The sequence below is a fragment of the Perognathus longimembris genome, chromosome 15 (assembly GCF_023159225.1).
Source record: "Perognathus longimembris pacificus isolate PPM17 chromosome 15, ASM2315922v1, whole genome shotgun sequence".
Classification (NCBI taxonomy): Eukaryota; Metazoa; Chordata; class Mammalia; order Rodentia; family Heteromyidae; genus Perognathus; species Perognathus longimembris.
Genome location: NC_063175.1, coordinates 56421086 through 56447193, shown reverse-complemented (window position 1 = coordinate 56447193; position 26108 = coordinate 56421086). Strand labels below are relative to the sequence as shown.

Below are 26108 nucleotides of genomic sequence, written 5' to 3'. Positions count from 1 at the left end.
ATTATAGTGAAAGGCATAATTTCTCTGACATGTTTTTCATTTGGAAAATGGAATTACACTAGAATAATGATTTTAAATAAAATTTCTCCACATAATGGCATTTTTTTCTCTTCAATTCTGCCCAAACTAAAATAACTCAAAAGCATTTATTTACTTATCATCACTGTTAAGAAATTATAGTCATTACACCTACCATCACTTCTGTATCATTCTGGAAAAGAAAAAGCATGCATCACTTTTCACTTCAGATCTCCTGTATTCCTGTCTTTGTGTTTCAGCAATGGATTAGGCCTTCAGACAGCTGAACAGAGTAGGGAATATACCCAGCCCAGCCTCTGACTCCCGAGGGCTCACTTTGAGGAAAGCCATCTTCAGCATAGCCAAGGGAAAGAGCCTTCTGCCTTTGTGCGCTACCATACAGCGCGTGCACATCACAGAGGTGGTGGGTGAGCAGACAGAAGGAACAAGTACAGTGTTAGACCTTCATTTAAGCTTCACTTGTCATGAGATGCACTGGTGTACACAAGTTCATTATGCTAGATCTAGCTATAAGTACCTTACCACAGGAACATTTACTCTATTGCCAGTACCAGGGCTTGAACTCGGGGTCTCAAGTTCACAGCCTAATGCGCACTTGGTTTTCTTTGTCAAGGCTGGCTCTCTACCAATGGAGCCGTAGCTCTGGTCCAACTGTTTGCTGATTAATTGCAGAGAGAGTTTCACTGACTCTTCTGTCCACACTGCCTTTGAACCATAACCCTTCAGGTTTCAGCCTTCTGTGTAGCTAGTATTAGGTGTGAGCCACCAGCACCTGGCTAAGATTGTCTTTCTTCAATAACAAGACCTCGAATTATAGTGTAATTACTACTCAAGCTTAAACTGGAAATAGCATTTAAAATGACATATAACTTTGAATACATCCAAAACGAGACAGCTAAGGTCGTATTTGGAAGCTGTTTGGTCCTATTCATAAAGCATGCTTTGGGAATTGAATTTTAGGAGCAAGTAACTACCAGTAGAAGTGAGCTTCCCTGCTCCCCTTGTAAGGAAGTTGAGAAGTACAGTGTGGATCAGGCAGTGGACCTAGTGCTCAGCGTGCAAGTACAGCTTAACCTGTTGCCCTGAAAGACAGGATGCATTGCTTTGAAATCGGCCAATTTTGGAATGTTGACATATCATGTAAAGATGCTTAGGAGCAGACACCAGTGGCTCACACCTGTAATCTGAGCTAACCGGGAGGCTGAGATCTGAGGATCTCTGTTCAGAGCAGGCCTGGGCAGACAAATCCATGAAAAAGCTGAAAGTGGAGGCGTGGCTCAAGTGATAGAACACTAGACTTGAGGAACAAAAAGGCTGAGCAGGAGTGTGAGGCCCTGAGTTCAAGCACACACACACGTGCACACACACACTCAGGACACTGTGAAGGCAGTGTTCCAGCAGGGAAGGGCGGCCATGAACTCTTCCAGGACTCCTGTGAGGTGACACAGCCCTACCCGACTGGTACACACATCTCAGCATGATTGTGTGCTTTCTCTCCACACTCGCTGCTCGCAGGATTCCCACCCAGGGCCAGTGTGGAAGCGAAGCATCTAGAAGTCCTAGAAGGGGAGAATCGAGACGGATTTAGCCACGGTGTCAAGCACCTGCTGCACACAGCAATCCCCACTGGGTGCCTCGGGTGCTCACTTGGAATGACCCCTAGTGTGACCCAGCTGAAAGCTGACCAGGGGACAGAGAGATGCGGAACATACGGAAGTCTTGGCAGCATGACAAAGCATCACGAGCACCGAAGCCCTCCCCCAGCTCAGCACACATTCCCTTAGGACCTACTGTGTGCCTGGGACTTGGGAGATGTGATGAGAGTCATTACAGATATGACCTCTACCGCAAAGATTTTGTAGTCTGCCAGGAAAGCAGACAGCTTTTTTAAAATTATACAAACAGGTACTTCCTCACAAAAATGATAAATGCTACAAGGGAACTAAGAAGACCAATGCAACAATAGGGTTACCTCATATACTGCAAGAGAGGACCAGAAAAGGGTTTCCTGAAAAATCACCTCCACACAGAGACCTGAAGACCGAGAGAGAGGGAGCACTTTATTAATGAGACCCAGAAAAGGGTGTTCAGAGGCAAACAAGAACCAGGTAAGGTGCTGAGGCCTCTTTCAGAAAAGCTAGAAGACTCCTCAGAAAGGGACTCTTAGACCAAGAACAGATTGCATGTGTGGACCGTCCTGTGGTGTCAGAACTCATCCTAAGACAGCAGGGCACTCCCTGCAGTAGCAGAGGTCCAGGTTGGGAAACAATACCTTCTTCACTGCAGCCAATTTGGCTGCTGGCCTACGAGGGGTTTTAGGAAATGCAGTCAACTGGTCTTCATGTGCTCTGGACTTGGAAGGGTGGTGAAGGAGATTCAGGCGTCTTAACATCCACTAGGTCATGATCCACTTAGAGGATAGGAGCTTGTAAATGAGCTCCAGAAAGGAAAACAGGCTCAGGGGCAGGTGAGTCTCCATCTTTGATTGGTGTTTCAGATATGAACTAGGTAGTGTAAAAGCCCTGTCCAAGAACTACTGGAGTCAACAGAAATGAAACAGGTAGTGTTGTAAATACACTCTCCAAGAGCCACTAGAGTCACAATGATTGACAAGAAGACAAAGGCTTGGTGAAGCAAGGCAAAATTTACTGCTGCAGAAGAGTGCACCAGCAGCCAGAAACCTGGCAAGCAAGCACAGGACCGGCAGCTTGCTCCCGTTTATCCCTAAGACAGAAGGCCCCGCCCCTTTGCTCAGATTGGTTGAGCCGGGGCTCACAATCTGCTTGTGATTAGCTAAGTCTGAAGCAGGTAAGATGTATTTACGAGCTTTAATAGATTAACAAAGTGATCTCAAAACATACCCACATCACCTGTTATTTCTTAAACACTCTGAGGTGTGTCCTAATTCCATCTTGGAAAAGCCAGTGAAGAGAAAACCTTACCTCTCGAATTTCTTCCTTATTCCAAAGCAGTTCCTCTTTTCCATTCAGCACTTACTGATGTTGTACTAGCAGAATAACCAGAGAGAACAAAGCCTCCAGGCCAAAGCAGAAACTTGTAAGCAACCCACTTCCATTGGAAAGTCTGGTTTTCTCACGGCCTGAGGACCGATGGGAGAGTCTGGTTCTAGAAGAGGGGACTGCAGGAGCACCCAGCTGAGACAAAGGCGCGAGAGCGATGGCATGCTTAGCATACATGTCCGGAAGAAGGGGATTGGAGCCAGCCCTTGGGTGTCCCTGGATCCCTCCCCTCCCCCCAGCTCAAGTTCCAGAAAGTGTCACGCAGCAGTGGCACACTGTCCAGCAGACACGCAAGGTTTTCAGGTCAGTGCACCTTATGTTTATAAATACTACATAAAACCAAAAGGCATTTCCACAAGGACACTGAGGCCCAGCTGGTGTCCCTAACCCCTAAAACTGCATCCGTCAGGATACTTTATCACACTACATCTCCTAAGCCAGACACATTGTCCTCCCATTCAGTGAAATCCCCACCTGATCAGTGTAAGTTTCTCTGGAAAGGAACCCACCACGTGGTGCAGGCAGAGAAGAGCTTATTGGGGGAAGAGGAAACTGCCAGCCCACACAAGATGGGGGCGTGGGTAGACAGAGGGGAAGGAAGAAGAAAAAAAGAGAAAAGGGAAGGAGAGCTGGGACTGTGTTGAGCCAGACTATATAGGGAAAGGCAGGAGATCTGGCCAGGTGGATGGGATGTGACCTCAGAGAGGCAGGAGGTAACTGCCTCCAGGTGTGCCAGTTACCTAGGTAACACGGGTACCGGGCTCAGACTTAAACAGATGGGGGGGCATCTGCATGGAGCCCTCCCAGGGGTGGACCTTACAATCAGTACTCACAACACACCCAAGTATTACTTGATCATTTAACCCAGGGGCATATATTTGATTTCTTTTTTCAAGCAAAAAGATGAATTTATTGGGGAAGTAAAAAGTATATTGACCGGCCAGGGTCACAGCTCAGACTCAGGAGCTGGGACCCCGCGCCCAGGGCCATGCTCGGGGTGGGGTTATAAAGGCAAACCACATGGTCAAGCCTGCCACACGCAGGTGGCCAAGGAGGTTACAACACTTACAGAGCACGCCAGGTCCCACGCAGGTGGCCAATGGAGTCACAGTCTGCCTCGTGGCAACTGTTTGAACCAACCTATCATGTTAGTTAGACTTGGCGCACGGATTTGGCGGGGCTCACAGGCTGCGGGCGGATTCGCCTACTCCTGGGAGGGCACAGGTTTAACCTTGAGCGTTCCACTACTCAGCTGGTCAAGCAGTTTACACAATCTCATCCCAGCGAAGGGGAACTTCCCTGCATGGGGCGGGGAAGATCCCAGCCCGATTTTTAAAAGTGTAAATAAGCATGTAACTCCTCTTCCAGCTTCTTTTTTTTTTTTTAGCTTCTTGTAACTGGCTAATTTGTTTGGCCGATAACAGATTTCCCTCTCAATGTAATAGACTTAAACGATACTTCCTGTCTGTCTCCCATGTCACTGGTGGACAGAGGTCACCCACCCCGCCGGGCTCGGAGTTGGGTGAAGCCCAGGGTGGCCTAAGAGCAGAGGGAACCATCTGCCACTGAGTGGCAGCGACTCATGGCGTCAGGACTCCGACACTGCAGAGTCGGAATCGCTTATGCTCAACACCCCCACCCCCAAACTAATCTTTATAAGTAGCTGAAAAGTTAACCAAGACGCAGCTGGGCTCTGGGGTTCTGAAAGTACCTATCGCTGTTTAATGACTTCACAAAACAGATAGCAAGTTGCCCCAAAATGCTTAAAACGTATTTTGCAATCATTTTACTAGTAGACAAACACAAGCACTTTACAACATATCATTCAATAGAATCTAAAAATGTACCCTAATCCTGTGAGCATAAACTAATCACAGCACAGGATATCAGACGCCGGCAACGTTCAGCAAACAGGTTTGGTACTCTTCAGCATTGGAGCAGGCGTGGTAGCCTCAGGTCTCCAGTCCCCACAGCAAACACTGAATGGAGTCCTTGATTCGTTTCTATGAGTAGGCTGATTTCTATCAGTGGGATCTGATTCCCGTTGGCTAGGATACACTGTCATTGACCACATGTCCCAGTCACTTATTAATGTGATGCAGCAAGTTTGAAAACTAGCTAGTTTGAAGAACCAATGGAGACATGGAAACTAGTTGGAAGGCAGATGTGTGAAGCTTTGTTTTTATTTGAAATCAGGAGAGCCGTTCTTAATAAATCCTTAAATTCTTCTCCCTTAATGCGATTTAAATAATGAATTTATAAAGACTGAACAGATTTATTTACATACACCCAACTGTAGAAAGATTACATTCTTTTTATGTGTTTACACCATCAACCTCAATCAAGCCAAATAAGATGGTGAGCAGCAGTGATTAATGGATGCAGCATTCGCTGAGGACTTTAACTTCAGAATGTTTTACTGAAGTCAGGGTTCATTAGTTCTCTATCTAAAACTGATGCAGTTTAGATGTAGCCAATTGAGTACAATTCCAATGGGGCGAGAGAAATTCTATCAGAATAGATTCTCCTCTAGTGGATTTACATCTACAGGGAACAGACAGACAGACAGACAGACATTACTGATGGGATGGGAAGGGCAGGAGGCAAAGACACTGATCAGGTAGCATCAGTCATAGCAAAGGTAAAGGAGTTTGGGGTATTTTTTAAAAACATTTTGCACAAGGAATCTCAGCAGCATAAAGGTATGAATGTGGTTCGTTTCAGCTTCCACACTTTTCAAGGAGTGGGAGTAAATAATTGAAGGAGCATATGAGATGAATGCAGTACCATACCTTACTAACTCCAAAATGAGCCCACAGCAAAGTCAGCATAGTGGCGAGACCAACATTTTTATTACTAAGAGGAAGGTGTGATAGTGCAGAATGCTCATGTGCCCTGGGCACTTCAGGACCCAGAAAGCACACTGGATGGATTATTCCGATTGAGTTACAAGGGGAGAGCCTAACTGAAGAACTGTCCAGTGTGTGAAGGTCGCGCTGACTGAACACAATCCCGGGCAACTGGACAAGCAAGGTACGATTAGCTGTGGCTTCAAGGACGTGAGAACCGGGGTGTTAAACTGCTAGGCATAGGCAGCTAGGCAGTCAGGAATTGGAATGTGGAAATGTCCCAGGCTAACAGACTCCATTCTACCACCCCTTACCCCAGACTCTGCATTGAGAGGGTTTCCCTATATCCTTTTGGACCCCACTCATAGCAAGTTTCAGCCAAGAAAAGCAGAGAGGATCCTGTGCCTTCCCACACCCAGGCAGCCTCTGGGGAATGGCCAAGCCATTTGGAGAGGGCTGTCAACCCCATCTTATTGGGTAACACCCCAAGCTCCAACAGCTGGAGCTTGGTGGGGACTGACTAGCCCTCACCCTGACTGCCCACCTGACCCCTTGGGTATAATTCTGATTTACTGAATCACTCTACTATCTTCCCACTCAGTGTGGTTCTTTTGTTGGGACAGCATCCTAAAGTTAGATGTCGTATCCCCAAACTCAGGAATATCTGTTCTACCCCAACCACAAATAGTAAAATAGAAAATAGTAACAAAGCTGTTTTCCAGATCAGCCTTTAAAATATTTCATTATTGGCACAAATGTCCTAAGACACTCTCTGTCCGTCCTTCCTTCCTTCCTTCCTTCCTTCCTTCCTTCCTTCCTTCCTTCTTTCCTTCCTTCCTTCCTTCCTCCCTCGCTTCCTTCCTCTGTCTCTCTCTGTCTGTCTCTGTCTCCCCCATCTCTCCCCCATGTCTGTCTGTCTCTGTCTCTGTCTCTGTCTCTGTGTGTGTGTGTGTGTGTGTGTGTGTGTGTGTGTGTGTGTGTGTGGTTGTGTGTGTGGTTTTGAGTGGGGGGAGTGCTTTACTGTATCAGTATGTTCAGGCTATTACGCTTCCATCTCAGGCGGGAGGGCCCCCCCGCAGGTCAGGGAAGATCCCTGTCCTGGGATGCATGCAGTCTTGCCACCTCCAGGAAAAAGGCAGCAAACATCTTGGACCCCTCTATGTAGTTCCACCTAACAGGAAGAAAAATGCGGAGACACTTACAGTTCTTGTTCAAAGGAAGGAGGAAGGGTATTCAGCCATTTTCATGGGGAGGTTTGCTATGACGCAGTCCATCTCAGGTGGTTAAGACACCTCTGAGATGCCAGGCTGAGAGGCACTTGGTGCATCTACTGTAAAGTGGTATTATCAAGAGGATGGGTATTGGTCCTGGACACAAATGTAAAAAACCAAAAAGTCCATTTTCTTGGTTTCTTATCACTGACATGGCAGGATTTCTAAGATGCATTGTCACTGGGCTGGGAGGCTCAGGACAGCTGTATGATCTGCCCAGAGTGCAGGTGTATACATATGGATATTGTTTGTTAGGGGCTGAATGCCATGCACTCCAAAATTCATATGTCGATGCTCTAACCCCAGATATGACTGTACTTAGGAAGCGATTAGAGCTTGCTCACTTCCTGCCTAGCCTCGAGCCCTCCCCCCTACTCTGCTTTCCCTCCCCCAGCTCCTCAGGTCTCTAGTTCTGTGAGGTAAGGACACAGATTGCACTGGATTGAGAGCTGGGCAGAAAGCCCACAGAAGCACCGAATCAGCCAGCACCTTAACCTGGGACTCGCCGGCCTCGTGTAAGCCAGGGGGTCTGACAGTCTCCACTACCACGCCAGGTGAACAGAGGGGCCCACCGGAGCCTGCGCGGGGGCCAGCTGACCTGTTGATCTTCTCATTCTGAGCATGCTCTCCATCATCAACAGCGCCCAGCGGAACCATCAGCACACTCTTCCCCAGGATGTCCTGGAACGTTCTGGCAATCGGAATGGTCGATCCATCCTGGATCATATCAGGTTCTATTCCAAACACTAGAGCACAAGAAAAGAAGGCACCAGAACAAGTAAGGACAAAAGGAACCCCACAGGATGTGTCCCTGCCAGGCCAGGAAGCAGCAGGAGGCCGTCTGTCTGGTCTTATGCCAACAGCAGCAACATGGAGACACCTACAATACTGAGAGCTTGGGGCTGTCCCCCAAAGCGTTTCCCACCCCAGCCCAGGCCCAGTGCTCAGCTAACTGTAGGCCCTGCAGGGCTTGGGATCAATGATCTTGGGCCTCGGCACCCTCCTTGAGCTTTTTCGCTCAGCAAAATGGGGAAAACTGGGAAGACGACTGGACTCAATATTACATCCTAGAGAGGGAGTTGACATTTGAGTGTCAGGAGCGGTTCACAAGCTTTGCCTACCTCTATTCCCATTGCAAACTATGCTCAATACCTTAAAGGCTTACCTGTTTTGATGGCCCTTTTTGCTGCAAGATACTGATTGTCATTCATATTCGCAATCCATGGCTGAAGTCCTATTACCAAAGAGACAGCCATCTGATTGGAACTGTTTCTTTTGGAGAACACGGCTTCAAGATGTTGCTTTACCTACAAGTTGCCATTGTGGATAGTAAGAAAGAATTTCAAGTTCCTCTCTCGTACAGTGAGTAGGGTCTTTCATCCAGAAACTAATTGAGCTAGGGGAGAGAAAGTGCTTTCCTTCAAATTGTAAGGGCCTAGGTTCAATCTCTAGTACAGCGAAAAAGGAAAATAGGGAGGGGAGGGAGAAAGGAAGGGAGGAAGAATGAGGGAAGGGAAAGAGAGAGAGAGAGAACCAAAGAAAGAAAGAAAGGAAGAAAGGAGGAGGAGGGAGGAAGGGGAGAGGAGGAGAGGGGACAGTTAGGGTTCAATTGGGCTGGGACAATGACTTAGAGTGTACAGCATCTGCCAAAGCAAGCATGAGGCCCTGAATTCAAACTTCAGAATCCCTACCTTCCTACCTGACAAATGGGGAAAACTGAGTGATGAATGCTGTGATCTCCCCTTAGATCAGCTAGAGGATTCTCCATAGTATGCAAGACCTTCAGAGGCCCTGGGCTTCAGCAATTCCCACCTCTATCCCTGTTCTTTTTTTCTTTTCTTCTTTTTTTTTCTGCCAGTCCTGGGGCTTGAACTGGGGGCCTGGACATTGTCCCTGAGCTTCATTGGCTGAAGGCTAGCACTCTACCACTTGAGCCACAGCACCACTTCCAGCTTTTTCCGTTCATGTGGCACTGAGGAATCAAACCCAGGGCTTTGTGCATGCCAGGCAAACACTCTACCACTAGGCCCCATTCCCAGCCCCTATCCCCATTCTTATGACAGAAATGTGGGCTGGATTTGAATTCAGATTCTGCTGTCTGAGTAATGTTTGTTGAAAATTACGAAACATCACTCAAGCACAACTTCTCATTCAGAATGTCCTTGAGTCTTGATTTGTTGGCACCCTGGTGACAGTGTTGGACACATTAGGCATCTGGAAAGTCCGAGAAACGCGGCGAAGGAGACTATGCCACCTTCCTCTCGTCCCTTCCCCCGGGTCTGCTAGGAGGGTCTTCCAGGGAAGACCCCAGCCACCCTGTCACTTCCCTCCTGCTCCTTTGTTCAGTGAGTACCAGCATCTGTGTAGGCGCTGGCAGGGCAGCCCCGAGACAGAGGCCTCGCTCCACAAGCGGTGTGTCAAGAGAAACAGGGTGAGGTCTCCCTAGGAAGGAAGGGGTATGGGGAAGAAGGGACGGGGGCAAAGCAGTGCTTTTTCGAGTGTAATTAGTGGCAACATGGAAGGAGGATAATGGAATTGAGAGTGGCAGAGGGGGATGATGAGCTATTTGTTCAGCTCATTTATTCCACAGCCTATTTTCTGTTAAACTAACTGGAGACAAATCGATGATGGGTTGATAATTTAAACAGACAACTCCTCCCAGATAACATTTTCATTAAAATGGCTGCTTTCGAAGTGTTGATTTCAGACATCATATTTTTATTTTTTTTAAAAACCCCTAATGATTGGGCTTCAGATTTTTCTGACTATGTCCAGCGGGCAGGCAGTTAGCTACTCTGTCTAAATGGAAATCTAATCTTGCCTTTAGCTACCATCTAATTTTAAAAACATTTCCCATCACTGAAATTCCAAATGGACATTTATCTGACCACCACAATCGCACGGAAAGGTGGGAGGAAGTACTCCCTGACACGGCCTCCCCTCCCTCCGTGTGGGCAAAGAGGAGGCTTCGCGGGCAGCAGCGAGTTGCTCCCTGCCGGGCGCAGGGCTGGGAAGCGGCTCTGCGGGACAGCGACGGTTACCTGCTTCTCCACCGCAGACACGTTCATGTCAGGGACGAGACGGATGGAAAACTTCCCCGTCACACAGCCAGGGATGACGGTTTTCGCCCCCGGCTCATCAAAGGCGCCCTCAATCCCGTGAATAGAGAGAGATGGGTACCTCCACAGGTGCATGAGGATTTCCTCCTACATGAAAATAAGAGGCATCTACAGAGCAGCTGCTGGAACTCACGGGAAGCCGGGCACTGCCTCCCGCTCATATATATATATATATATAAACCTGGATCAACCTCATGTGACTTACACAGCTTGTACCAGCGACGCAGGCTCATCTGAGAGCTGCTGGTGACCGAGGAATCCGCTGCTCACCAAGGAGGCCAGGTGAGCGTCTCTCCCCCAGACACTGCCCCCCCCACCCCGCTTCACCTGCCCACACTGCCACCCCGCACCACTGTCTGCTGGGCCCTGGAGTTGGCAGTTAACAGATGGCCAAAGGGGCGTCAGATACTGAGGTCAAGTATAAATGGCTATCCGTGATCATGGCAATGATAACTTGTGGAGCAAATGATCTTGTTCAAAGACCTCAAAGGACTCTGGAGGCCTTTGGACCAGTTTCCTTCCTACTTGTGGCCTCACAGACCTAATGTGAGCCACAAGAAGTACTGCCACTTTTTTTTTTTTTTTTGCCAGTCCCAGGGCTTGAAATCAGGGCCTGAGCACTGTCCCTGGCTTCTTTTGCTCAAAGCTAGCACTCTGCCACTTGAGTCACAGCGCCACTTCTGCCTCTTTTTATGTGGTGCTGAGGAATCGAACCCAGGGCTTCATGCACACTAGGCAAGCACTCTACCACTAGGCCACATTCCCAACCAGCCCTACCCCTTCTTTCCAGCCTGATTCTGCCCTTGGGAATTCCCTTGGGAATCAGTTGGAGCTGCCAATTACCTACAGGCAAGTGTTGTTTTGTTTTTTAACAAAAGGAAGAGAAAGGCTATCTAAATTTTCCATCGGCTCTGGCTCTCCTTAGTAAAGGAGGAAGGGCATCCCTTGCAGATCAGCCCAGAAACTCGGATTCTTCCCAAGAAGATGAGCAACTTGAGGTCTTAGGTCTGAACCAGTCTCACTTTTCCAAATCCTTGAACTGTTAAGAAGTCCAGCTTCAGGCTGGGGATATGGCCTAGTGGCAAGAGAGCTTGCCTCGTATACATGAGGCCCTGGGTTCGATTCCCCAACACCACATATAGAGAAAACGGCCAGAAGTGGCGCTGTGGCTCAAGTGGCAGAGTGCTAGCCTTGAGCAAAAGGAAGCCAGGGACAGTGCTCAGGCCCTGAGTCCAAGGCCCAGGACTGGCCAAAAAAAAAAAAAAAAAAAAGAAGTCCAGCTTCTTTGGCGGAAGGCTGGTGTGGGTTTTAGGTTAATAAACTACTTCAGGCCAGGGCCAGTGGCTCCCACCGGTGATCCCCCCATCTGGGAGGCTAAGATCGGGAAGACCCTATTTGAGCCCAGGCATGCATGCAAGACCCCTTCTCAACCAAGAGCTGGGCATGGGAGCTCCTACCTGTCATCCCAGCTATGAACAGGAAGCCTAAAATAGGTGGACCACAGGAAGCAAGACTACCTCAAAAATAATCCGTGCAAACAAGCACCAGAGGGGTAGCTTAGAAATAAAGCACCTGCCCAGAGAGCACGAGGCCCTGCGTTCAAACTCAGTCCTTTCAAAAATCAAAATAAGTGAGTAACTGCTTTGGGAAGGCATGCCTGAGGAGTGAGTCACTGGCCAGGGTCAAGTACTTGAGGGAAGTGCCTACCAGACCCCCCAAGAAGAACCGGCCAATGGAGACCGAGTGGCTGTGAAAACCTTCGTCTGCCTCGGAATCCACACCTACTGCAGGCGTTCAGATCACGGATCAGCATCACCTGCTTGCTACTAATGAAATGCTGGGGGAACATGACCCATTATCATCGTTCCCTTTTCAGATTATCCATCCTCTTGTGCCCATACCTTGGTATCAAACAGAAATTTCTCAACCTGGCTACTATTCTGGTATTCTTCTAGGTCCAGATCAATGGTTTTGTACTTTTCAGTTTCCTCTTGTGTCATCGGAGCGACTTGGTCATAGATTCCAGGGATCAGGATACGTCCTGACGAGTCCACCAAGCTACCTGCAAGACGCACACGGAACGCAAGGCAAGCAGGAAGGACGGCTGAGCCGTGCTGGCGTCCGGGAGTCAAGCCGGGCAGCGGCCCCCTGCGTGGCAGCGGGCTGGTCACTGTCACTGCTCCCCGTGGCCAGAACCCTTGGTAGCAAGTCGGCCTGAAAGGCTGCGGTTGGAAGGACCCGGTTACCAGGCGAGCCCCCGGCAAAGCGGGTTGGCAGTGATGCCGTGCTCCGCTAGAGGAGGGGACCGAAACGCGTGGGTCTGCAATAGGTCCAGTGAACTTAACTCCCCCGCGTGAGGCTCGGGTTCTCAATGGGACCTCCTGGGCCACAGACAGGGCTCGTGTCTCACCTTCTGGCGGGTCCGGGGTTAAAAGTCCTATGTGGCAGGGTGGCGAGGGTGGGGGTGATGGAAGCCCTGCACATTCACGCATAGGAATATTCAAACTGTTTCCCCAGGGTGGGGAAGGAAGAAGAACAGGAAACAGAGGAAGTAAATGTGGTCAGAATACAGTAGATATGTGTATGGAAATATCACAACTAAACCCTGTTGAATGATTTTTTTTTAAGTAGCTCAATACCAATGGCTCACACCTGTAATCCTAGCTACCTAGGAGGCTGAGATCTGAAGGTCACCATTCGAAGTCAGGCCACACAGCTGTAGACACATTTAAGACTCAAAGTTCTCACCCTTTCTCACTCTTTTGTCCTACACACATACCCCACAATGGTATAATACTCATTTGTGCACAGTCACGTGGCGTCCTTGGGATCTAGCCTATCATGGCCGCAAGATTCTTTATAGCAAGTTAAGCATATGCGCAATCTGATCTTTACGGAGGAGTTTCGTGGCCAGTGGAATGGTGAAACTCATCGACAAATACCGAGACAGGAAGCTGCCCATGTGCACTGCCGAGTGTCTCCGGAAAATGCTTGGCGAAGATGGATTGCAACCCTGGCTGTAGATTGACATAAGCGACAAAAATGTCTGCAGGGCAGCGACGTTATTCCTTAATCCATCTGGGGACTTTCATTCAAGGAAAGGTACTTCACAGATCTATAATCCATACTCTTAAAATTATTAAGATTCGACAACATCAGGCGAGGAACACTATTGTGAAACACTTTAAATCTTGAGACTGGGTGTGGTGGTTCGTATTTCTAAATCCTCGGGCACAGAAGGTTGAGGCAGGATTACAGTCTGGCTATATAGTGAGACTGTCTCAGAAAAGCAAAACAAAACAAAAGAGCTTCCAGGCCGGTGTGAACAACGACAGTGCACCCTCGGAGATTCTAGACACATCCCCGCTCTGATAGGCGCTGGGCCACGGATTCCCATCTCCCCGCGCAGAGGGACTGTCTGGCCACAGAGTAATGCGTATGATGTCACGTGTGCAGATGTGCAGGTCGTCGGGCTTGGCACAGACAACTGAAGCCGGGAGATGCCCCGCCGAGCACCCGCAGAGACCACGGTGATGGAACATGCCCGCACTTTAAACATGATCACAGGAAGCCAGGCTGGAGGCTTGCCAGGGGTAGGGCCGCAGGATGTGAGGTTAAGACAACACTGCTGGGCTGGGAACGTGGCTTAGGGGTAGAGTGCTTGCCTAGTGTGCACGAAGCCCTGGGTTCGATTCCTCAGCACCACAGAAACAGAAAAGGCTGGAAGCGGAGCTGCGGCTCAAGTGGTAGAGTGCTAGCCTTGAGCACAAGACACTCAGGGACAGTGCCGAGTTCAAGCCTCAGTACTGTCAGTGCTGTCTCCCTTCTCACTGCCTCCGAGAACCAAATCGCATTGCCAGTAAGACACGCACAGAACCTCCCCTGGGCCTCATTCATAAACTTCTGCCCACTGTCACAGAGTAGAGTGGGGAAACACACAACACAGGCTCTGCTCCTCATCCAGGCAGAAGGGTGCAGGGTGTGGGGCAGAAGAGCCTCAAGACGCACAGCCATGCAGGAAACCCTGAGGAGCCAGCGGGAGCACTGTGCAGGGAGCACCGAGAAGGGAGCCAGCAGGAGTGCCCCAGGTCTCAGGGCTGCGCCACCGGGCGGGGAGGGGGAGGGGGCATGGATGACCCAAACGCAGACCAACTCTACTGTTTAACAGAGAGACGTGCAGACGGCACAGTGAAATGCACCCAACACTGGAGAAGGGGGGCGGGCAAAGGGGGCGCGACGGGAATGCTGTTCCAAGCGCGCCGTGTGCGTGTACGGAATGACCACATCTCGACCCCTCACGCTATTGATAGACGCTAGTTCAAATGTAAAACAACAGCGAGGAGGGAACTGAGCATGATTACCCAGGAGAGCCACCAGGTCAGCCATGGGTTCGTGCAGGATCCCGCCAAAGGTTCCCGAGTGAAAGTCCTGACCTCTGCATTTCACCTGTAGGGCAGGTAAGAGAAGAGAGAAGCTTCCTCCGGGCTTCCGCCATGACTGCCCTGCCCTGCCCTTCCCCATCCCTACTTGTTGTCTTCTCCCTCCGGCTCCTTAGGTATCTATCTCGGGGTAGGGGCTGGGTGAGGGGGAAGGGAAGACGGCCTTATTCCATCCTGGAATTCACATTGCCATGTCTGCCAAAGTGTTTTGTCGAACACTAAAATTGATGTTTCCATCTGGTCCATAAAAATTGAGCTTCACAACTGCCTGGGTGTGGAGAGGTGGATCGGCTAATAAGCCTGCCTTCCATTCGGTGACCCAACGGCCTAAATGACCTAATTATTGACACCTCTCCCTGCCACCCCCAGCTTTCTGGTTCTAATCGTATGCACCATCGCAGGTGTCTGCCTGAGTAGAAAGGAGAAGGAAACTGTCGAACCCCAGCCTGTTACCACACGTAGTCTTGGCGACTCTCAACGGGAGCCGGAAAGTAGGGTACCAACTTCTGAGGTGGGACGCTAAGCCAGAGAGACGAGGCGCCCGCACAGGGTGGCCCCAGCTTTGGGCCTGGGGTTCCCCCGAGGCACGGGCCACCCAGGCAGCCCTCCTGTGGGGAGGCCTCCCCCCCTCGCCTCCCGATCGCGACGGCACCGCCATCCTTCCTAAACCTCCCGCGCTCACCAGGAATCCTCTCTCCAGAGCGAATGCGCACTCCAAGTGCACAGGGTAGGACCCCCTGGGTTACCACCCTAACCCGGGGTTCCAAGACCTCAGGGGAGGGCTTCCCAGAGTGGACTCCTCCCTCCCCACTCCATCCTCAGCCCCCCCAAGTCCCCCCAGTACCTCCACGGTGAAGTAGCTGTTCCCTCGGGTGCCATAGGTGAGCGCCGGCCTCCGGCGGCTGAGCCACAGATTATCCGAGACCACGATGTAGTCCACGCCGGAGAAGAAGCCGTCCTTCTCCTTCCTGACGAGTTCCTCCAGGCCCACGGAACCCGCCTCTTCCATCCCTTCCAGGAGGAACTTGACATTCACCGGGAGGTCCTGCGGTCGGGACAGAACAAGGGCAGCGTCCACATTCTGTCTGCAGGTGACACGGAACCATCCTCTCCAGCCAGCGGATGGGCCATCCGGTCCCCACAGCTCTGCTTCTGGCCATGGAGTTTCCAGAGAGACTGGAGGAGGATTCAAGGCGAGGCCCGGAGAGCGGAGAGCTTGGTCCACCCCTGAAGGCTGTGCCCAGCACCACCAAGCTTCCCGCACTGGAGGCAGCTCTTCTCCTCCCCCCCCCTCCCCTCTCCGCCTCCCCCTCCCCCATCTTTCCTCCTCCTCCTCCTCCTCCTCCTCCAAAAGACTTTTCTGAGGACAGCTATAAATTGCTCTTCCACCCTCAGACTTCTGAGCAAGAGCAATGAGCACTCTTTCCTCTGAACGATGGTTAAGCTACAGGATCATTTTTACGTCCAGTGTCTTTTATTTTTTCAGCTATGATTTCAGTCTGCCTTTTAATTTATTCAGAGCCTTTGATCTGGCAGCAGAATGGAGCTGGAGTTTCTCTCCTGTTCCTGTGAGCCACAGAAAGAGCCCCTTTAACAATTTTACAACATGCCGCTTTCCCCATTTGGTTTTTGAACTTAATTTATAACTTCCTGTCTTTAAGAGCCGCACTGAGAAGAGCGAGCAGGGTCTTTCTCGAAGCACAGACCACACGGAGGGGAGCGGTTAACCTCGGCAGCTCAATCCGGGTCATTGGGCCTGGGGGGGGCGCGGCTCACTCCTGAAGGACCCACTTGGGTCGTCCATTTAGATAAGGGCCCGGGGTAATGGCTCGTTGGCTGCCTCCGTGCCACTTGTGTGCCACTTAGGAAGTAGAGCTGGAGCACGGGACGTTGACTCCGCAGGAGTCTTTATTAATATTTACTGAGTACACACACAGTCACTGAGAAGCAGTTGGAGACGGCAGGCACTTTCTGGCAAACCACACCTAAAAAAATCCACAAACCAAGGCAATAAGCTGGGCAGTGCAGAGCGTGGGGGCCCTCAGCCTCGCACCCCCCGGGCCTCCACCCGGCTCCTCTGGGCCCCTGGACGGCTCCTCCCTCCACCCTTACAGTGAACATCAGTAAGAGCTCTGCTCTCAGCAAGACGTCCAGTGAGGTGTTTGTGCTCAAGCACTCGGTGGGCACAGCCGGGCGCCAGTGGCTCAAGTCTGTAACCCCAGCTACTGGGGAGGCTGAGACCTGAGGATAGCGGTTCAAAGCCAGCCTCAGCAGGAAAGTCTGTGAGGCTCTTCTCTCCAATTAACCACCAAAAAACCAGAAGTGGTGCTGTGGCTCAAGTGGTAAAGTGCTAGACTTGAGCTGAAGAACTCAGGGACAGTGCCCAAGCCCCAGAGTTCAAGCCCCATGACTGACCAAAATAGATAGATAGATAGATAGATAGATAGATAGATAGATAGATAGATAACTCAGTCTGCAAGAAGGAAGTAAGGAAAGAGGGAGGGAGGGAGGGAGGGAAGAAAGAAGTGGAAGAAGGAGGGAATAACAGGCCATATGCAAGTTCAGTACTTCTTTACTTTAAAAAATGACTGTGGACTCCTAGGCATCTATCCTGAACAACAGGTCTCAGGATATCAAAAAGACATCTGCACATCCATATTTATTGCTGCACAATTCACAATAGCCAAAATATGGAAACAACCCAGATGCCCCTCCACAGATGAATGGATCCAAAAAATGTGGTACCTGTACACAATGGAATACTACATTAGAAATGATGAAATATTGGTATTCTCAGGGAAATGGTCAGAACTTGAACAAATAATGTTGAGCGAGACAAGCCTAGAACACAGAGAACAAAGGGGCATGGTCTACTTGATATATGACTGTTAAGGAGCGGGGAGGGGGAGACAGTAGAGACCAGGTCTGCGAAACAACAAACTTCTTTTCAAATGGTATTTGCACAGGTTTGGGTCAGCGGCCTTACATTATGTATAAGCAAAAACAACTCCAAGAGAAGGACACAGGAGGCCTCTATTGTTGACATTCCATTTAAAGTTCTAGGCGAATTTCCTTTGGTGTACCTTACGTGATTACTGTATATGATTTTGGTACACTGTGTATTGTATACGTGTCTACCTGATCTAGGCAAGGGAAAGAAAAACGAGGGTGTAAGGTATCACAAGGAATGTACTCACTGCCTTATTATGTAACTGTACCCCTTTTGCACAACACCTTGTCAACAAAATTTAATTAATAATAAAAAAAAAGGGCTGTGGATAAGAAAACAGCTTTGTACTGACCCTCAGGACCCAGCCAGAAACATGGCAGATTTATTGAGCTTGACTCTTTCCATGAGCTAAATAAGTTGATAAATGAGATACAGACTTCTCCTGGGCTAACGTCTCAGGAGAAACAACTCCGGAGAGACAAGGCCGTGCGTCTGAACCTCCGGGAGAGGGAGCGGCTCCTCTGGAGGCCTAAGCCCAAGGCCCTGCCCGGGGTCCCGGGGGCCACTGGCCGCTGTGGGGGAAACGGGGCTCTCGGGGCTCAGGCTTCTCAGTAGCTAGGATGACAAGGATGAGCCCCGGCACACAAGTCCTCTGCCCCTCCACAGCCAACACACTGCCTGCTCAGTGGAACCTGCCGGTCGCCCCCACCCCACCCCACCATGGCAGCGCTGCCCCCCCATCTGAAACCCCTGCGGAGGGGGGAGGGGGCCTCGCCAGCCGTGCCTCGCTCAGATGGGGGGGGGAGGCTGGGACACACACACACACACACTCACACACACTCACACACACTCACACACGAAAGAGAGAGAGTCCAGGAAGGAGACGCAAAGACTGAGACCCAAGGTTAGAAAAAATGCGTGCTAATTTCCAACAGGGAAGGAAAGGAACGGGTAACAGCCACAGGACCCACACCGTTTTTGTTGTTTCACGTTGGGTTGGTTGGTTGCTGTTCTGTGTTTACAGGATTTGAACTCAGGACGTGGCCCCAGAGCCACTCACCGCAGATCCCAGCCCTAAGAGCGTCAGTGTGTTTTTCAGCTGGGGCCTTGAGGACGTTTTGCTTGGGGTCCACCTCGCCGTACAGCAAGCCTCTGGCTGCGGGATTACCTGCACTGTCTGGCTCTTCAGGGAGGCCCTGCCCTGCTCCATGAGTCTCGAGATAAGAGTTTTACTCATTTTCTTCCTCCCAGGCTTGCCTCGAGCCATGAACCTACTATCTCTAATTCCCACCTAGCCGGGATGACAAGCGTGCGTGACCGCGCTGAGCCTGGCGACCCGTTATGGTCACCGCCACTCGTCGGGCCACATGAAGTATATTTCTTGATCTTCCTAGCCTTATTCCTCCCGTGTATAAAATGAATGTGGGGCTGGGAATGTGGCTTAGGGGCAGAGCGCTTGCCTGGCACACACAAAGCCCTGGTTCGATTCCTCAGCACCACATCCACAGAAAAAGCCGGAAGTGGCGCTGTGGCTCAGGTGGCAGAGTGCTAGCCTTGAGCAGGAAGAAGCCAGGGACAGTGCTCAGGCCCTGAGTTCAAGCCCCAGGACTGGCAAAAAAAAAAAAAAAAAAAGAATGTGATAGAACTTCTGCGTCTTCCAAAGACAGCTGGGAAACGGGCCGCGGCGTAGCACACGCGCGTGGATTCACCCCGCTCCCCTCCCCCCCCACGGCCGGCCGCCTACCTGCCCCAGGGCTCGGAAGGCGCTCACGGCGTTGATCCAAGCCAGGACAGGGCCTTTGTTGTCCGTCGTTCCTCGCCCGTAGAGCTTGCCTGTGAAGCAATGGGAGAAGGAATTTCCCAAGCAGCACAGAGGCCTCGGACGCACCCAATGGGTTAAAAACAAATGCTGTCACTTTGACAAAAAAGAAGAAAAAATAAATAAAAACAAATGTTTGACAAGGAATCATTCCTTAACACTTTTTATAACTCACTGACATTATAAGTAATAACTTATTTTTTTTTTTGCCAGTCCTGGGGCTTGGACTCAGGGCCTGAGCACTGTCCCTGGCTTCTTCCCACTCAAGGCTAGCACTCTGCCACTTGAGCCACAGCGCCACTTCTGGCTGTTTTCTATATATGTGGTGCTGAGGAATCGAACCCAGGGCTCCATGCATGCTAGGCAAGCACTCTACCGCTAAGCCACGCGCCACAGCAAGTCCTGTGGGATGTGCCGACGTGAAAGCCGCAGCTGGCTTGGCCTCCGCATCACTGGCGGCTTCATCTGAGCACTGAGGGGACCCGAGGATTTGTTCCCGAGCAGCTTGGAGCACGGCCTCTCCTACCATCTTACAATTTGCACAATGGTTGAGTAGATTACAATTTGCAGAGTGGATTTCTACTAACCTTTCCTCTTCTTTTCTTCATAAAACAGAAACCACACTTGGATTTCTAATTTTTATGGTAGCGCAGGGATTTGAACTCAGTCTTGCATCTGCTAAGCAGGCTCCACACCCCCAACTCGGTAGTTTTTAAAAAAGCACTTGTACAGGCTGGAAATGTGGCCTAGTGGTAGAGTGCTGGCCTAGCATGCAGGAAGCCCTGGGTTCGATTCCTCAGCACCACATAGACAGAAAAAGCCAGAAGTGGCACTGTGGCTCAAGTGGCAGAGTGCTAGCCTTGAGCAAAAAGAAGCCAGGGACAGTGCTCAGGCCCTGAGTCCAAGCCCCAGGACTGGCCAAAAAAAAAAAGGGGGTGGGGAAACTCATGTGACCTCGGCAACTGCTTTCTTCCTGTCCAGCAGCCCCATCTAGAGACGGAAAGAGTCCTGATTCGGTCCACAAGAGGAAGAAAGTCGGCCAGGAGGGCTGACTAGAAGTCAAGAGAACAGCGCTGGTCCTCGCTCCTGCTGTGGTTCTGGGAGGGGGCCTGGGTGCTGGCTGACACGCCACAGCGGAGCCACAGCGCCACTCCCAGCCTTTCGCTGGTTCACTGGACAGGAGAGTCCCACGGACGTTCCTGCCGGGGCCGGCTTCAAGCCGTGACCCTCAGAGCTCAGCCTCCTGAGCAGCGAGGACTGCGGGCGTGAGCCGCCCGCGCCTGCCTGCTAGGGAGAGGTAGAGACCCAGGAACCCAGTTGCATCCTGTGGACTCTGAGCCCCCAGGGGTCAGAGGTCACTGACCGTCGACCTCGGCCAGCGTGTAGGGGTCGCTGCGCCACCCGCGGCTCCTCAGCGCGGGCTGCACGTCCAGGTGTCCGTAGAGGCAGACCGTGGCTTTGTCCGGGTCGTTCCCCAGCTCAGCCAGGACGACGGGCGGCAGGGGGAGGCTCCGGCCATCCGGCAGCTGCGGAAAGACAGCGAGTGGCCCGCGCCGCCCCGGCAGGAGACGCCGAACCTCACGCTGGGCGCCCTGCGCGTCCTGTCCTTGGGTCCCCACAGCACCCAGGTGCTCGTCTTCTTGAACTCTGGGCCTGGGCCCCGTCTCCCTAGGCTCCTGTGGCTCACGGCTGGCGCTCGACCTCGCCGAGCCACAGCGCCCCTCCCGCCCCGTCTGTGGTTGCGCGGAGGCTGCGGCCTTTCCCGCGAGGGCTGCAGGCCTGGGCCACCGCCACCACGCCTGGCTCTTCTTTTTGGGTGTTACTTTCGCTCCTAAAAATATAAACCACGGCCCGGCACCGGTGGCCCGCGCCTGTCATCCCGGCTGCTCAGGAGGCTGACGTCTGAGGATCGCGGTTCCAAGCCAGCCCGGGCAGAAAACTCGGTGTGAGTCGTATCTCCAATAAACCACTCAGGAAAATCCAGAAGTGGCGCTGTGGCTGGAGTGGTAGAGCACGAGCCTTGAGCAAAAGAAGCTCAGGGACAGAGCCCAGGCCCTGAGTTCAAGCCAGGATCAGCAAAAAAATGATATATTATATATAGATATGCACATATGCACGCATGTGTGCCTCACGTATGTGTGCGATCGCAAGGGGAGTGGACGGGGGCGCGGAGCGCGGCCTCTTCTGGAGCGGCCCCTGGTGTCTGAGGTGCGGGGCTGGGGTGGGGATGGTCGGGCAGTGCTGGGGGCCAGGGGGCCTTTGAGAAAGGCGGCACGTGGAGGTGAACGACAGGGATCTGGGGGCCAGGCGGAACAAGGGCCTTTCCCACAGCGAGGGGCCCTCCCCTCCCTTACGCCCCCCCCGTGGGAGGGGCCATCCCCCCACACCTGCTGAGAGCCCAGCTCCCCCTCCCCCCTCACACCTGCTGAGAGTTCAGATCCCCCTCCCCCTCCCCCCCACACCTGCTGAGAGCCCAGCTCCCCTCCCCCCCCGCACCTGCTGAGAGCCCAGCTCCCCCTCCCCCCGCACCTGCTGAGAGCCCAGCTCCCCCTCTGCCTCCCCCCCACACCTGCTGAGAGCCCAGCTCCCCTCCCCCCGCACCTGCTGAGAGCCCAGCTCCCCCTCCCCCCCGCACCTGCTGAGAGCCTAGCTCCCCCTCCCCCCCCGCACCTGCTGAGAGCCCAGCTCCCCCTCCCCCCGTACCTGCTGAGAGCTCAGATCCCCCTCCCCCCCGCACCTGCTGAGAGCCCAGCTCCCCTCCCCCCCACACCTGCTGAGAGCCCAGCTCCCCCTCCCCCCCGCACCTGCTGAGAGCCCAGCTCCCCCTCCCCCCGCACCTGCTGAGAGCCCAGCTCCCCCTCCCCCTCCCCCCCACACCTGCTGAGAGCCCAGCTCCCCTCCCCCCTGCACCTGCTGAGAACCCAGCTCCCCCTCCCCCCCGCACCTGCTGAGAGCCCAGCTCCCCTCCCCCCTGCACCTGCTGAGAGCCCAGCTCCCCCTCCCCCCGCACCTGCTGAGAGCCCAGCTCCCCCTCCCCCTCCCCCCCACACCTGCTGAGAGCCCAGCTCCCCTCCCCCCTGCACCTGCTGAGAACCCAGCTCCCCCTCCCCCCCGCACCTGCTGAGAGCCCAGCTCCCCTCCCCCCTGCACCTGCTGAGAGCCCAGCTCCCCCTCCCCCCCGCACCTGCTGAGAGCCCAGCTCCTCCCTCCCCCCCGCACCTGCTGAGACCCCAGCTCCCCCTCCCCCCCACACCTGCTGAGAGCCCAGCTCCCCCTCCCCCCCACACCTGCTGAGAGCCCAGCTCCCCCTCCCCCCCACACCTGCTGAGAGCCCAGCTCCCCCTCCCCCCCACACCTGCTGAGAGCCCAGCTCCCCCCTCCCCCCCGCACCTGCAGAGAGCCCAGCTCCCCCCTCCCCCCGTACCTGCTGAGAGCTCAGATCCCCCTCCCCCCTCCCCCCCCGCACCTGCTGAGAGCCCAGCTCCCCCTCCCCCCCACACCTGCTGAGAGCCCAGCTCCCCCTCCCCCCCGCACCTGCTGAGAGCCCAGCTCCCCCTCCCCCCCCGCACCTGCTGAGAGCCCAGCTCCCCCTCCCCCCTCCCCCCCGCACCTGCTGAGAGCCCAGCTCCACGGTGTGCACGCTGGCTCCCAGGCCCCGCAGCCGGTCGGCAGCCATGGCCATCATGCGGGCGAGCTCCTGTCGGAAGCGGGGTGCGGGCTGCCCCGAAACGCTCTCCACGGCCACCCACTCCCTCAGCACCTGTCGGAAGGCAGGAGAGGACTCGCATGGCTGGGGACCCCGATCCACTCGCGTGCGGGGGGGCAACGCAAGGGTGACCCCAAACCTGTCAGCGGACGGGGTCCTGCAGGCCGTGTGAGCGGCGTGTAGAGTGGGGGGGGGGGGCTCGCGCCCAGCGCCCCAGCCGCTCCCGACTCTGAGGGCGGAGGGGCGTCGGGCCGGAAGCCAGCCCGGCTGGGACGTCTGTGACACGCTGGTCACCCGTCAACCCCTGCGTGCCTGATGCCGTCGTGAAGGGAGGGCGTATGGGGGGCGCTGAGGGGGCTCCATTTCCCACACGGGCCCCCCCATGGCGCCTGGAGCTCCCACGGGGCCTCACGAGCCAGGACGCCTGCGCTGGGCCGCGGCGGGCGGCGGACAGGGCGGCTCGGGTCCCCCCCACTCTCCCCCCCCCCCACTCTCCCCCCCCCACGCCCTTCGACTCCCAGAGGACCCAACACCCAGGCGTCCAGGGCGCCAGGGGGCCAAGGGCAGAAGGTTCGGCAGCCCCCCTCCGCCCCCGCCCCCGCCCCCACCCCCGGGTGGGGAGGGCCGTGGCTGCAGACACCCGTCCCAGGAGAGGACTGGTGACACTCGGTGAGTGCGGGCGTCTCCCTTCTCCCCTTGGCCCTCCCCCTGATCCAGGCCTCCCGCCCCCCCCACCCCCCCACCCCCCCACCCCCACAACCCCACCCCCGCACCTGGTCCAACCTGCACAAACTCATCCTGGTGGAGGTCGATGTACTGGAGGAGCGCGTCGAGCGGCCCGGGGGGCGGCGGGGACCCCGAGAACATGGCGCCCTGCAGCAGCAGCAGCAGCGGCAGCAGCGTCGAGGCCTGCCGGCGGTGGGCGGGACCACGGGGTGAGCCGCGGGCGTCTGGATCTTTCTGGGCCTTCAAGAAAGGCCGTTACGCAACCCAGCCGCTTCCAGCCGGGCTGGAGGAAAGCAACCCGAGACCGCAGAGCTGGGAACGCGCGTTTCCGTCACCTCTGCCCCCCAAGTTCTCCTTTCCAAAGCCAAAGCCACAGCAGCACGGCGAGGACTCGGGTTACGGGGTGGCCCGGCCTGGCGGGGCGTGCGGGCCCTGGGGAGGGGGGGCCGCCAGCGGGGCGCCCCGGTGCTGGGTGAGCCCCTCGGAAGGGCCGCGGTGTTCGCGCTCCCCAGCATCCCTGACTGAACCCCTCACAGGCTGAGAAGGGAGAAGGAATCCCCCTGCCCGCGGTGCGCGCCTGAAACCCCTGCACTCGGGGGGCTCCGGCCGCAGGGGCAGGAGTTCGACACCCGGCTGAGCTCCGTCAGCAGACCCTGTCTCCAAAAAGACTGAAGGGTAGGAAACGAATGTCACCGCAGGAAATGATACTGAAAAACGGCATCTTTCTAGGTTACCGTTCTTCATGAGAACAAATTCTCTCCTGAGAGCGAATAAGATCACTCTCAGGGGGCTGGGGATATGGCCTAGTGGCGAGAGCGCTTGCCTCGTATACGTGAGGCCCTGGGTTCGATTCCCCAGCACCACATATACAGAAAATGGCCAGAAGTGGCGCTGTGGCTCAAGTGGCAGAGTGCTAGCCTTGAGCAAAAATAAGCCAGGGACAGTGCTCAGGCCCTGAGTCCAAGGCCCAGGACTGGCAAAACAACAAAACCAATGGTGACCAGCAGGTGGCGCGGACCAGCCGTCCAGACCTCCCTGCCACGCTCATGTCCTGGGGGAGCCCGGGCTGCCTGCCGGCTCTCCGCCTCCCATTGCCATTCTGTGCGTGCTCTCGGGTGACAGCTGTGCCTGACCTTGAAGTAATTCCCCGGGGGAAGGCCCGTTATCCAGAAGGCTCCCGCCTGGCCTTCACCTGGGCAGAAAGAGGAGACAGGAGCCGGGAAGGGGAAGGCGACCGGCGGCTAGAGTTGGGGACCGGCAGGGAGACACCCGAGCTTCCTGTGCCTCTGGCGGCAGAGTCTCACCTCCCCTCACCCCAGGGATTTCTTGAGAGCCGCTGCTTGCTCCTCGGTGCAGGACAAGGGTTCGGGTGTCCCGTGCTGTCTCATCCGTGCCTACATGGAGGTTTTGGTGGTGGTGGTGGGTGTTTGCAGAGCCTGGGTCTTGAACTCGGGGCCCGGGCGCTATCCCTCAGCTTTTTTGCTCAGGGCTAGCGCTGTACCGGTGGAGCCACAGCTCCACTTTGGACGTAACCGGGGCTCAGCCGTGTCCTGGGACGAAATCCCGGATGAGTCTCACAGGCTTCTCTACCGGGCCTGGTTTTGAACCTCGTTTCTTGGCTCCCGGTGTGAACCGTGGGTGACCAGCGACCACTGCGGCTTTCCAGACCTGACCTTCCCCCCCCCCCAGAAGCTCCGCGCCATTCCCAGCTTGCTTCGCCTTTCAGCACTGCCTTCTTCTCCTGACGCCCACAGAAGCGCGCACCGTCCCCCCGACGGCCGTATCTTAGGACGTCCGCGCTGCCGGCCCCTCTGCGTCCCCCTGAACAAACACCCCAGCGGCTTCGGGAGAGAGCCGAGACCACGGCCGCGGCTGCCGCTGACCCCGGTGACACAGACGCCGCGGGCATCCTCAAAATCACCCGCTCTGCCAGCCGCCCCATTGCGCCCGGCTCCCAGCTGCCCCCACGTCGCTTTTTTCTTTGCCTAATATTTCGAGGGACCCTGGTGGTAAGGGGGGGGTGCGCCATGTCCCCTTCAGTCAGGCTGACGGAGCCTCATTGCCCTTTCCCTAAAGCCTGTTGGGCGCTTGAGTTCACCCTTTTGCTCTTTTTCTTTTCTTACAGCGGCTGCCCGGCCTCCCCCAGCCCGGGGGCTTGAACTCGGGGCCC

General features: G+C 54.2%; 1 protein-coding gene across 1 annotated transcript; it reads right to left on the bottom strand.

Annotated features, from left to right (window-relative positions):
- Positions 1-6900: 6900 nt before the first annotated feature.
- Positions 6901-25880, bottom strand: Cndp1 (carnosine dipeptidase 1). Its single transcript, XM_048363290.1, has 14 exons — positions 25703-25880; positions 25243-25332; positions 25072-25130; positions 23996-24172; positions 23117-23266; positions 20870-21032; positions 19432-19520; positions 15582-15782; positions 14660-14744; positions 12200-12360; positions 10221-10385; positions 8345-8486; positions 7778-7925; positions 6901-7079 (listed from the first exon to the last, which is right to left on the bottom strand). The coding sequence occupies exons 1-14, from the start codon at positions 25878-25880 to the stop codon at positions 6989-6991; spliced, it is 1899 nt and encodes a 632-aa protein (XP_048219247.1). The 3' UTR covers positions 6901-6988.
- Positions 25881-26108: the final 228 nt, after the last annotated feature.